Consider the following 13902-nt stretch of genomic DNA (forward strand, 5'->3'; position numbering starts at 1 on the left):
TATAATCTATTATAAATAAAGGATTTTAGAATTTTAGAATTTAAAATTTATAAACTTATTAATAAACTCTTAATATAATAATATCTCATATTCGGACTACTAGCCTCGTACTCGGAAATTCGCTTATTGCCCAAATCTTAGTAAGCTTAAAAATATTAAAAATTAGGTACTATAAATAAAACTTCTTATAAAAGATTTAAAAAAAAGTAATATACTTTTCTTTTAATATCCAAGCCTTTGGGCTAGTTTTATTAATAGTAAAGAGTATTTGGGGTCCGAGAATTGCTTAGGTATTAATACCATTAATACTGGATCGTTACCGAGCCTGCAAAATAGCAAGGCAAAGATCCTTCGTGAAGTAGACACACGATACTGTCGATACACTTCCACCGCATGGTTTCGCCCTCACCTGAATAAGCATGCGGAAGGCTATCAAGAGGTGTTCTTTACACATAAGGAAAACCAGAAGCAAGTCGGGGAGGGGATATTCTCAGTGAGTTCTCTCACCGCATGTCTCGCATGTTTATCAAAGCTGAGAAAGATAGGTTCGTTGGAGGGGAATGCTAGACCTCTTATGGATTGATTTATTCGAGTATAGTTGACACCGAATCTGCCTTGGGGCAGGAGGGAAAGTTTGCTCAATTGGCGCCTAGCTGAGCAGCAGGATGATTCCACAGATCCGAGACGTCATACTCTGGAAGCGCATCAAAACCGCACTCCAGAAGGCGTCTGGTTATAATCACTACCTCCTTCTTGGCCTGCTCCTCCGAGATGCGAATTCCACCCTTGTTCTGTTCCCAGGTGATAGCTTCGATCTTCACAGCACTGCCGCTGTTGCCACCGTCGCTTGGTTTCACAACAAGTACGTAGAGTTCCTTGCCCGTCCCGCTTCGAGCAAGGTGGATGGAGATGGTGCCATTCAGGCTCTGATCCGTGGCCGAGACGCGCCATTTGTCATCCTGATCCTGAGGCTCGAAACCGGCTTTGAGCTTCTCAAGGTCGGCGTTGCTGATGCTCAGACCCCACGGTGCTGTGGCAGGCTCCTGCATGGCGTGTACGTGATCTGTAATTTGCGTGAGCATGGAAAAACCTAGGTGGTATTCTGAAGTTGGCACGTACCTCTGAATGCTATAGGAACAGGTTCTGCTTGGAGTTGGTTGAGACGGGACAAAATAGAGGACGCGGTATGCAAAGTATTGTTCCTGCTGTGGTTTGCTTATCCGCAGCTCAGGTGAAGTCGAGGCAAAGGACTAAAACGACGGGTGTCGATTGGGGTAGGGGTGTTAACGACAAACCTTGAGTATTTAGCCTCGCTCCCAAGCGTCTACGAGCTTCACGCTTCTCTTCTAGAATCGATCATAGTTCTAGAAATCTCTCTCGTAATACGTGACGTGTGCTTTACCCGGTAATTTGTTAACCTGGTACATGGTTCACTTCTGCCCATCTGACCTCTGGATCTTCTGTCACGTGCTGCGCACAGACATATATATAGCTTCTTCACCGCCCTTAGGGCACCATCATTTTTCCACTTCCACAGCTTGTCCAGGCCGTGACATCTTCACCGTGCTCAGGAATGCTCACCCGTGGCTCAAGCTAAAGCAGCAGTAGCTCAGGTCCAAAGACAGATATGGAAAATGGTCATGTCGAATTCCAGTATGCGACTACCTGTTTTTATGCCAATCATTATTGATGATAATGAAAGTGACTCGTCACATGACCGACCCGCCTCCTTCCCCTCCATGAAAAAGGGGTTCGAAGCGCTCCAATATTTTAGGTCCTTCCGCAGATTCAATTTGATCCACTCATTAGAAATTTAATAGATATAATCATAATTCATCAGCTATTCTTAACAAATAAATACATCCAATATTCACATTTCTTGAAGTGCTGGGGGAAATGAGCGAAATTTCAATCTATCATTCTAACACTGGGGTAAAGGTCGAAAATTGCCAGCAGGTAGAGAGGTAATCGAATTCGCTTGCACTATGTTAAGGTTATATATAATAGGGATTTCCGCAGCCCTGGATCCGAACGCCATATAATTGTTCAACCCCTCTCTTTACGGGTTTGTCACCCAAACCATGTCCGGCCCGGCAACCGCCACCTTCATTAAGTCTCCAACAGATCCTCCTTGTGCACTAGTTAAAACACCCCAAACATGCCCGGACAAGTCCGCAGGCACACTCGCAGTTCCTTGACCCGCCGCAGTCGAAACAACAGGCGTATACTCCACACTTCCCCAAGCCCCAAGCCAAGCAATGAACAGACTTCCTTTGATCGAGGCATCAAAGGACACCGTGACGCTCGTAACCCGTTGTGTGCCAGTGACAGGGGGGTTGGTTAGAGTAAGCGGCGGAAGCGCGGTGTAACCCCCCAGATCTCCGGCTGATCCGGGGCACGACTTTGGGACCACATAATGGTTCATGGCATAGGAATAGACGAGAGTTGCTGGTATCCATGCTTCTCTAGGTGCAGCAGCCGCCATGTGGTCTTGCATCATGTTCACCATACCAGCCATTCGAGACTTTGAGCCGAGAGTTGAGGCAAGAGGGGCGATTAGCCAGGGGTCAGAAAGTACGACTGTGGCCACGACATCCAGAAGGAGGCCGATTTCAAGAAGGATGAGCGTGAGAGCAACATGGACGAAATCATCAACGTTTGCGATAGGGAAGTTGTAGCTACACAATCCAGCAACTGGTTTATTGTAGTGTGAGAGAGAGTCCGAGGACGTGGAACGGTGGACCAAGGCTTGGGCAGTCATGCCGCCAATTGTACCTGTGATAGAGTCTGGGTAAACATGGGACCACCCGCCTGAGGTGAGGTTGTTGTGACCGTTTACAAGAACTTCCAGCAAGATATTGTCGAGGTAAAGCATGAGTTGCAAATAACTTGTAGCTTGGTCCGAGATGCTGTTTGCCCAGTTATAACTTGATGGCTGATATCCTCCAGCCATGTTTGCAACATCAGGTGGAATGGATGTTCCTGGCGGAGGAACGGTTGAAATGGATGAGTTGGCCGAACTGGTTTTACTGCTGTCAAGAACATCACCATTGTCGGTAGTGACGACCTGGAACCATGAATTAGCGTCTGGTGAAAGCTCATTTCATGCTCTGAAACTTACAGTTCCATTGACAGTCAGAATGCCACCAAGAGGAGCAACTGTTGGAATGGTGCTATCAGAAGCTTTGGCCGCGAGCCCAATGAATGCTTCAAGAGTGTTGGGGCCCGAGGTTGGACTACACAATTAGCGCAGGACACCACTGGAAGAAACAGGAAATCATACGCGTTTATCGAGCCCACCATCCCTGCTTGACAATGAGTCTTCTTTGTTTGCGCACAATAGAACCAGATTGGTTTAGTATCATTTACAACGACTTGGAAAGTGGCTCCTGAAGGAGAGACTGCCGTAGGAACAAAACCGCTGGAAAATCCTCCCGTTGACAGTGGATGACAAGGATCCCCAAAATTACTTTGGACGACTGAGTGGTTCTGGGAATGTTAGCACAACGATTTTTAGGGGTAAAAATAATACTCACAGCCGGATTGAAATTGAATTCAATCACTTCTCCTACTAGTGATGTGATATTGTTCGGGGAATATTGCAGCAAGCCATTTACGCCAACGATTACGCTTGTCTTGCGCAAACCACCGACGGGAAGACCATCTGGGGGAGAAGAACTTGGTTTGGAGGCAGTCAGAGCTTTGGCTTTATAGGCATCAAAAGTGTTGCCAGTCGGGGGACTATATATTTAATCAGCGTCGTTCAAGTGGTAGATTGGACCCCACTGACGCATTGATCGCGTGAACCATGCCCGCCTGGCAATGGTCGCCTTTAGTCTGAGCACAGTAAACCCATATCGGTTTGGTGTCATTAATTGTGATTGTAAAAGTTGTAGGAGATGCAGCTGTGAGATTGTCCGTGGGTACAAATCCAGAGAAGAATCCGCCTGCAAGAGGATGACATGGATCCCCGAAGCTTGACTGTGTAACGGAATGGTTCTATTGAAGTCAATAGTTGTTTTCCCGAAGATCTTTGGAAAACTTAAACTGACCTTCGGATGGAAATTATAAATCACGGTGTCACCAACATTAGCGGTTATTGTCTCAGGATTGAATGTCAGGTTTCCGTTCGCCCCAACTTCAACTTGGAAAGTTTGTCCGAAGGGGGTGAACCCCACTGTAGAGGAGATAGCGATCGCGAGGACAAGCACAGCACTTGAAAATAGGGACATGATTGAGCCTGTGAGTATTTTCAAGAGAAACTTCGCGCGAAAGAATAATTTTATATTTGGAGAAAGAGGGAGACGCGATGTGGAAAGAAAGTAGTAAAGTCGGACGCCTTTAAAATAGCCACCGCTGCAGCGGCTGCTATTACATTTGACTTGTTACGCCTTCAGCCACTCATAACGAAAGTTGCCCCACTCAGACGCTCCCTGAATGGTTAAAGCTTTCGGCGGGAGGCGAGGCAGAGAATTGGCGTCTAGTGCTGACTGTGTTGGGGGCTTTCAGCCTTGAAGATTTCCGAATCAGGCTTGCGGTGCATGCTAACCCCACTATTCAGGGCAGCAGTCCACTGGGGCTCCCCTGTAGATCCGGGGCTCATGTCCCTGTTCAACGTTGTTTTATGCCCCTGTGTTGTTTGTGGAGAGAAGCTTGACTGTCCTTTCACTAACGGGGTTGTGAGAAAGAAAATGGTGCTTAAAATAGCCAATCTTGCCCCGCGGCATCTTGAGCAGCAGTAATTTCCGACAAAATCAGAATTGGTTCAAGCAGACATCGCATTGATTGGGAGAGAAGCCGATGTGTTGGGCTTACTACTCCCTATCTTTCAGGTGTAATACTATCCCCAATCCAGTCAGCAAGCTGAACGCCTCAGCGGCCGCCGCTGTCCGCTACTCGCAGCCTACCATCCGCTGCACACAGTCAGCGTGCATCCTTCGGTACCGATCATAAATCGCCCCCCCCATATCGTCCCGTCCTTTGTAAACTTTAATAATGTATGTTCCTGGCTCTCCCCTCCTTTTCATCCCGTCCCTCCTATGATTTTAAGCCAAGTGCCATCGCCGACCCAACACCCCAAAGAAAGGGAATCAAAATGCGCGGATTCATTGCTCCCATCTTTTGTCTCGTCACTCTCATTTTAATCCTCCTCATCCTCATTGCGGGTTCGAATAAGAATGTCTTGGTCAATTGGTTCTTTTTGAAGGTGCTTTTCCCACAGCGGAATATCACTCCAGCATTCTGACTTTCAATGTGTAGGCGGAGACTTCAGCTCTCAATGTTGCTTCGAAACTCTCGAATTCTACCTACCTCCAAGACCTCTCAACTGTCAGCAAAACCGACTATGTGGGCTCAAACTCAAGCGCCTCTTCTCTGGGCCTCGCAAACTCCTACACAATAGCACTCCTCTCCTACTGCGCCGAGAGCAATGATTCCACAATTTGCTCAAAACCCAAATTCGGCTTCCATTTCGATCCTCTCTCCGACCTACAACTCGATAATACCGGCATGCAAGGCTCGCTGTCATCGCACTTCCTAAGTGCGATATCAAAATATGGCTCTGCATCACAATTTTTGGGCGGCGCATATCTCCTAGCATTCATCTTGACATTCCTCACGCCAGTATTTGGACTTCTTGCCAGTTGCTTCTCCCCGCGATGGATCATCGGTGGAGCCATCGCCTCCTTCCTCGCTACGGGTTTTCTCCTTGCAGCATCGGCACTCTCCATTGCCATATTCAAAACCGTCAAACAGGCATTCGATTCGGATCTCTCACCTGCAGGCATTAAAACTTCATTGGGCGACGCACTGTACGTCCTAACTTGGATCGCAACAATTCTCTCCTTGATTTCCACAATACTGCTCTGTATTTCTTACCGCAAATCCAGTCGCAAAATCAGGGGCGGAATGATTGTTCCCAGTGCCACCGACAAGGACGGCTCTAAGGTTGGGGTAGTTAGCAACACCGCTGGGCCGAAGCCCCTAACCCTGTTGCAGAGGAGTCTGACATGGAATAAGCACAAGTACGCACAACTTGGAAAGAAGAAATCCCCTGCAATCAAAGTAACGGGAGCCACGGGTGGGCATGGCGATGAGGATGTCTTGCTTGAACGGAGAGGGTTTGGTGGAGGAGAGGATGAGGAGGAGGAAGAGGAGTTGGTGAGAGGTTCGACCAGGGGAATCCCATTGGCGGGCATGGGTGGCAGTAAGCCAGGTAGGGATACGGAAGTTGCATATGAACCATTTAGACACGTCTGATTGAGCATGGAGGCGTAGCGGCGTTCAATGGCTTGTATGGGGAAATCTAGGCATATTCTGCTTGGAATTTGTAAGGAATGCACGAATCCGTAAAACAAAATCGAGAGAACTTTGCGCTAAAGTAAGATCAAGAAGAATTGAACTCTGAAGAGCTTACACACCTCTTGCTCTCACATTATACATGCTTACCTGCTTCAATTGAAGTCTCACAATATAGTCCAGGTACTATTGCGCAGGGACGTGAAGAGGGGACCGGCTGACTGCTTCCGTGCCTCGCATGCTAATCGTACTTCTACGTAACCGAGCCTGGGCTCTAATTTAAGTAAAGGAACTTAGACGGTTCTCGACGACGTTATATCAGACAAATTTAAATATATAGTAATTAGTCAATTTTTTTTGGATCTTATAGACTTATAATATATTTTCTCTTAATCTCTAATAAAACTAAAGGCATTATTAGGTTTCAATTATTTAAATTATGAACTCTACTTATCCTAGATCCCGCAACTTTATAATTAAAATAATTTGCTAGTAAATCTTTATTTTAATATAATAGACTATTTTCTAATTTATAATTATATTATAATATTAGCTAGTAAATATAACTTCTAATAATTAAATAATAATTAAAAGCCTTTTAAGCTATTTAATATAGTAATTTATTAAATATAAAAAATAATACTTTTATTCATATAACTATTTCTTTAGAAGTTATATATATAATTACAGAACTCGGAATATAGAATATAAATAATAAAATATAAAATATAAAATATAAAATATAAAATATAAAATATAAAATATAAAATATAAAATATAAAATATAAAATATAAAATATAAAATATAAAATATAAAATATAAAATATAAAATATAAAATATAAAATATAAAATATAAAATATAAAATATAAAATATAAAATATAAAATATAAAATATAAAATATAAAATATAAAATATAAAATATAAAATATAGAATATATAATATTATTATATATTAATATTATAATACTATAAATCTTATTTTTAAATATTAACTACTTTACTAATTTATATTTTAAGTATTTTATATATATTATATTATGTATTTCTAGTAAATTAATATTAATTAGTTTATATATATAAATTAGAAAATAGAATTTTTTCAAGCTAAAAAAGTATTTAATAACTTATAATAAAATTATACTAGTTTATATTAAAGAAAGAAATTACTTATTAATTTCATAAAAAAGCATCTAATAGCCTAAAAGAAAAAATAGCTAGCTTTTACTAAAAACTAATAACTATTTTATTAAAGAAAGAAATTATTTATTAATTTTATAAAAAAAATATCTAATAGTCTAAAGAAAAAAAGACTCTAATTTTTATTAATTAATAAGCTATTAGCTATTTAATTATTTATTATTCTTTAAAACTAATTTCTTTTAGTCTTAAAATTATTTTTTTAGAAATTATTTTTTCTATTTATATAATACCCGAATTTATAAAACTTTTTTCCTAAAATATATACCCTATATATATTCTTAAAGCTCTTTAATTATAACTTCGATTCTATTATTAAATCGAGTTCTTTAAGCTTTAAATCTTTCTGGAATTATAATATTTTATTTTTTAAATTTCTTATTATAAATAAAATATTTATTTTAATACTCTTAATATATTTAGATATTTATATATTTAAATATTTAAATAAATATCTAAATACTTTAATTATTAAATTCTTTTTATAAACTTATTATAAACTATTTTATTTTCGAATTCATTTTATTATAAATTATATATATATATATATATTAAAAAGAGCTTAGTTCTAAAAATTTAGTATAATAAAATTATAAAATAAATATATATAAATAAATAAATAAAAAGATAATATTAATTTAATTACTTATAATAATAAGGAAATCCTAAACTATTTTAATATTAGGCTATTTTAATCTAAAATAAAGAAATTAACTAATAATAATTTCTAGAAATTATTTAAGAAATAATTTTAGTAATTTTAATTTTAAAATATTTAATTAATTAAATTAATATAAATTATATGAATTATATGAATTATATAAGTTATATGAATTATATGAATTATATGAATTATATTAATTATATGAATTATATTAATTATATTAATTATATTAATTATATGAATTATATGAATTATATGAATTATATGAATTATATGAATTTTATGAATTATATAAATTATATGAATTATATGAATTATATTAATTATAAGCTATTTTATAATTATTAATATAGCTATTCTTTTAGGAGTTATATATATAATTATAAGATTCGGGATCTAGAATATAGATAATAAAATATAAAATATAAGATATAGTTATATAATTTTATATTTTATAAGTAATTTAACTAGTAAACTAGATTTCTTTAGATTTAATAAATTTAGGAATTATATATTAATATTATAATATTATAATTCTTATTTCTAAATAATAACTTTACTAATCTTATATAAATAGTATTTTATATTACTAATAAACTAATACCAATTATTATATATATAAATTAGAGAAGATTTTAGATTAATTCTAAAAGTATTTAATAGCCTAAAATAAATCTAATCTATTCTATATTAAAAAAGAGAACTATTTATTAATTTTATAAAAGTATTTAGTAATTTATAAAAAAGATATCTAGCTTTTACTAATTAATAAATAGTTAGCTATTTAACGATTTATTTATTTAATCTCTACTATTTTTTAAATCCAATTTTTTTTAATTCTAAGATTACTATTTTAGAAACTATATTTTCTATTTATATAATACTCGTATTTATAAAACTCTTTTTCTAGAATATATATTCTATATATATCCTTAAAGCTCTTTAATTATAAACTTCGATTTTTTTATTAAATTAAGTTTTTTAAGTTTTAGACTTTCTCGGAATTATAATATTTTATTTTCTAAATTTCTTATTATAAATAAAATATTTAAAAGCAAAATATTTACTTTAATATTCTAATATCTTTACTATTAAATTCTTTCTATAAATCTATTATAAACTATTTTATTTTCGAATCTCTTTTATTATAAATTATATATATATATTAAAGAAAACCTGAATTTGGTTTAATATAAATATTAATAAAAGAAAGAAACTAGTTAAGAAATATAAAAATAATATTAATTTAATAATTATAATAAAGAATAATCTTTAAGAATATTTAATTATTAAGATATATTAGTATATCTTATATAGAAAAAGTAATAATAATTTATAAAATCTATTTTAGGATAATTTTAATAGCTTTAATACTATAGTATTAATTTAAATTAACTATATACTATTATAAAATCTTTAAATCTAATTTCGATATAATAATATCTATATTAAATAGAACTATAAAAGTCTTATTATTATATAATCTTTTATTAACTTTATTTAAAATAAAATAAAAAGTATATAAAATAAAGCTAATATTATTAATAATAATCTAATTAGACTAGATCTTTTTTAGAAATCTATTATATTAATTTATCTTATTTTAGATAGAACTAAATATAAGAGAACTAGATATTCTTAATTAAAAAATTAAGCTATTTATTTATTTCTTTTAAATTAAGGCTATCTATTACTTTTACTTTTATTACTATTATTATTATTATTAAACCCGAATTTCTATTAGTTAATATCTATTATTATAGCTAGAAAGCTTATTAGGAAAATAATAAAAAAATATTTTAAAATATTAAAATATAATAAAACTAATAGTAATTTTAATTATAATCTTTTTTTAATATTTACTAATATATAGAGCTTTTAGAAAAAGTACTAAAAAGAGCTTTTTTTTATTATATTAAAGGAACTAGTATAAGACTACTTTTATAATAATTACTTCTTGAGCTATATATATAAAAAGGCTTATATAAATATTTATAGCTTTTTTAAAGATTCTGGTTTCTATTATTAAAATTTAGATAAATAAAATACTATTAATTTAATAATTATAATAATAAAAAACCCTAAAAAAACAATATTTAAACTTATTTAAATACTAATTAATAACCTATATAAACTATAATATAGCCTTTTTTCTATTTTATAAAATATTGAATTTCTATATAATAAAATTATTATTTCTTATTAAGGTTTATTAATATACTAATATATAGTTTCGGACTCTTTTAATAAACTCGGCTAGCCTATTAAATAAGCTCTAATTATCTATTATTACTTATAAAAAAGAGTAATAAATTAATACTAAAACTTATTTTACTAATTAATAATATTATTCTTAAAATTCTTTAAGCTATTATTTATCGGGAAATTATTAATATAAATCTAGTTATAATTTCCGAATTTGTAATAACTATTCCAAGTCCTATAATTATAATAATTATATTTCGAAATCGTGTTTTATATATAAAAAAACCCGAATATTATTTATAGAAATATATATTAGAAAAATAAAAAAATAAAAAAAACTTAATTTAAAAATAGAAATATTTATTAATTTAGATTTCGAAACTTCTATAACTTTAATAAATACTTTAGTAATATCTATATATAATATATTACTAGAATTAAAAGAAAAGAAAATAATAAAAATAGTAAAAATAAAATAGAAAATAATACTTTTAAAGTTTTATTAATAGAAATAGATAAAGAAAAGAAATATTATATAGATTTCTATTTTATTTCTATTAAAAGCTTTTTAACTATTTCTACTATTTCTATTATTTCTATAACTAATACTTTTATAAATAATCTTATTTTTCTTTTTTTTATATATTAAATAATAGATAAAAATTATATTTTAAAGTCTATTAAATAAATAGAAGATATTTAGATATTTATAATTAATACTAGAGCTTTTAGATTTTTAATTAATAGTTTTAATTAATTCTAAGTTTTATAATAAACTAATAATAGTATTAAACTTAATAAAACTATTAAAGATTAAATTAATATCTAGTTTAGTATTAGATTTATAATAGTAAAAATACTAATTAGATAAATATAATTTTATATTATATTTATAAAGATTTTAGTTCTATTTAGCTTGGCTAATATAAATAAACTAGTAGTCCATTTTAATAATTTTACTAATTATTTTATCATTTTTATTAGATATTATATATTTATAATATAATATTTTAAATACTTTTTCCTGTTTTAGAATACTATATTATAAAGCTTTATTTCTGAATTTATTATTTATAATTTCTATTTTCTTATAAAAATCAAATTATAATATCTATATTACTATTTTAATTATTAATTTATTAATAAATTTCGAAATATATTAGAATAAGCAAATTATAATATTAATATAAAAGTCTTTAAATATTTTATAAAGTATTATAAATAATACTAGAAATTCGAATAATTACTAAAATAATCTAAGTTTAATCTAAAAAATAATATTAGCTTTAATTATTTTTATTATTATTAATATTTTCTATATTTTAAATAAGACTATATTCTATATTATTAATAAAGATATTTAATATTAAACTAGCTAATAGCTTTAAAATATTAATATTTTATATACTTGAAATATTTTAAAATAGTATTAGATTAATATCTATTTAGGCTCTTTTAATTAAATTATAATAATATCGGTTTACCAGTAATATATAATACTATTATATAAGTCGTAGAATGCTATTTGCATATAGTTAGTAAAGTTGTTATTGTTTAGAAGTAAGAATTACAGTATTATAGTATTAATATACAATTCCTAAATCTGCTAAACCTAAAGGGGTCTAGTCTACTAGTCGAGTCACTAATAGGATGCAAGGTTATATAACTATATTCCGTATCCCATATCCCATTACCTATATTCCATTACCTATATCCCGTATCCTATATCCCGTAACTATATATATAACTCCCAAAGAAATAGCTATATTAATACTGGAAACTCTCTAAAAATGCGAAAAACAGTATCTCCCTCCGATTATATATAAATTCCCTAATCCGGCCTAGTACCAGATTTCCCAAATGCTCTATATATCTATATTACTTCCGAGGTTTTAGTTATATACCAAAGGCTGTAGCCTTTTATATATAACTTCCCCTCCTATAATATCCTCCTATCCCATATATCCATTTCCTGCCCTATTTGTATTTAATCTATTCTTCTATATCCAATTATATAGTATTCATATTAATTAGGTACTTAAGGGTATTTATTAGTTTCGATTTCGTTATGAAATCGGCAGGATTTAATTCTCCCTTAATCCATTTAACTTCTATAATCTCTTATTATTTATATACCTGGCAGAGGTATATTATATTAATTATTAGATACTTTTCTCGAGTAGTTCCCAATTTAATAAGGTATTCATATAACGACTTCGAATCCGTATAGACTACCAGTAGTAGTTCCATTTCCAGTATTCTATCAATTATAGATTTGACTAAAGTACCTATATTAAAGCCGTAAGCTATACCATAGAGTTCCGAAGCTAGAATACTTCTGGTAACTCTCTTGTATTTAGTAGAGAACTAGTGGATAATATTAGTATATCCAGTTCCGTCTATTAGAACTATAATATATCTGATTTGAGAGAAGAGATTTCTATTATTTGCAAACGAAGTATTTATAAAAACGATTAAATATAAGGACTCCTTTACTAGCTTTACGAATCTCAGTCCTCTAGCGGCATTCTCAATTTGCTATTAAATGTATTTATTAAATACCTTTATATTAGTTTCCGAGGGTTCAATAGCTTAAACGGCGATTAACAGGTTATATAAAGCTTCTGGTTAATAGACTAATATAATATATACTCCTCTAGTATATTGGGTAATATATTAGTCCTTAATAGAGAGATCTTAACAAATAGTACCCCTACTACTTATAGTAATAGTATTCTTTATAGAAACGGTTCGGAGGTTTTTATACTAGTATTCCTATATAAAGGTAATTCCAGTAGTATCCGTATAAATAATACCTCCGTTAAACTTGAGATCGTAATTAATAGTAAGGTATTTATACTTCTTGGCCAAGAACTTAGCCTTTTAGAGCTTTAGTTACTCTATCTTTACAAAATCATTATTTCTAATAAACAGGGTATTATTAGTTTAAAGGCCAATAATTCCGAAGAGTTACTTGCTATAGAGGAGGTAAGGGTTATAAGTTAACTATTCTATAGAAAGCTTATTAATATAATAGGAATAGTAAGTTTTAAACTAGTAGTTCCCAGCTTCCGGTATACTATATAATAGTTTTATAACCTTTAGAACCGAATTATTATTCAGATTTAGCTCTCTAGTAAGCTTGCAAGGTGGGTTAATATAAAAATTACGGTTAAGCAAGATTATTAATTAGATATAAGCTTATAAGATATTATATAAATACAGCTCCGTAGTATCTATTATTATAGTAGTAATACTAAGAATAATTCTCTAGCTAATATATTAAATAGTAGGTAATTATATTAATACTATATATTTTTTACCATTATTATAAGCCTGGATAACCAGTCTCGATTTCTTAAATTCTCTTTCCGTACCCTTATTTTTAATCTTATTAACGAACCGGGAGTTAAAGATATATACCTCCTTTAGTACCTGAGATCTGGAAGTAACCTCAAATATACCCTTTTCTAGGAGGCCAGTAATTTCAACTTAATAAAAGTTCTTATATAAGTTATTATTTTATAGGAATACT

The 13902-nt window shown here is 31.6% G+C and overlaps 3 protein-coding genes across 3 annotated transcripts; 1 reads left to right on the forward strand and 2 right to left on the reverse strand.

The window, feature by feature from the left end:
* Nucleotides 1-555: 555 nt before the first annotated feature.
* On the reverse strand, nucleotides 556-1394 carry K444DRAFT_568866 (uncharacterized protein). The gene is made up of 2 exons (XM_024877214.1): nucleotides 1120-1394; nucleotides 556-1063 (listed from the first exon to the last, which is right to left on the reverse strand). Exon 2 carries the CDS (start codon nucleotides 1047-1049, stop codon nucleotides 639-641), a length of 411 nt encoding a protein of 136 aa, XP_024731863.1. The 5' UTR covers nucleotides 1050-1063; nucleotides 1120-1394; the 3' UTR covers nucleotides 556-638.
* A 557-nt stretch (nucleotides 1395-1951) lies between these two features.
* On the reverse strand, nucleotides 1952-4232 carry K444DRAFT_596757 (Cupredoxin; the record flags this gene model as incomplete). Its single annotated transcript, XM_024878453.1, has 6 exons — nucleotides 1952-3067; nucleotides 3122-3236; nucleotides 3284-3489; nucleotides 3537-3741; nucleotides 3791-3999; nucleotides 4053-4232. 6 exons carry the CDS (start codon nucleotides 4230-4232, stop codon nucleotides 2060-2062), a joined length of 1923 nt encoding a protein of 640 aa, XP_024731864.1. The 3' UTR covers nucleotides 1952-2059.
* An 863-nt stretch (nucleotides 4233-5095) lies between these two features.
* K444DRAFT_538296 (uncharacterized protein) lies at nucleotides 5096-6258 on the forward strand (the record flags this gene model as incomplete). Its single annotated transcript, XM_024875524.1, has 2 exons — nucleotides 5096-5206; nucleotides 5260-6258. 2 exons carry the CDS (start codon nucleotides 5096-5098, stop codon nucleotides 6256-6258), a joined length of 1110 nt encoding a protein of 369 aa, XP_024731865.1.
* Between the last annotated feature and the right edge of the window lie 7644 nt (nucleotides 6259-13902).

This window comes from Hyaloscypha bicolor, assembly GCF_002865645.1.
Source record: "Hyaloscypha bicolor E unplaced genomic scaffold K444scaffold_126, whole genome shotgun sequence".
In the NCBI taxonomy this organism is placed as follows: domain Eukaryota; kingdom Fungi; phylum Ascomycota; class Leotiomycetes; order Helotiales; family Hyaloscyphaceae; genus Hyaloscypha; species Hyaloscypha bicolor.

Coding starts and splice junctions, on each gene's coding strand:
- K444DRAFT_568866 (XM_024877214.1), bottom strand. CDS start 1,049: ATGCAGGAGCCTGCCACAGCACCGTGGGGTCTGAGCATCAGCAACGCC.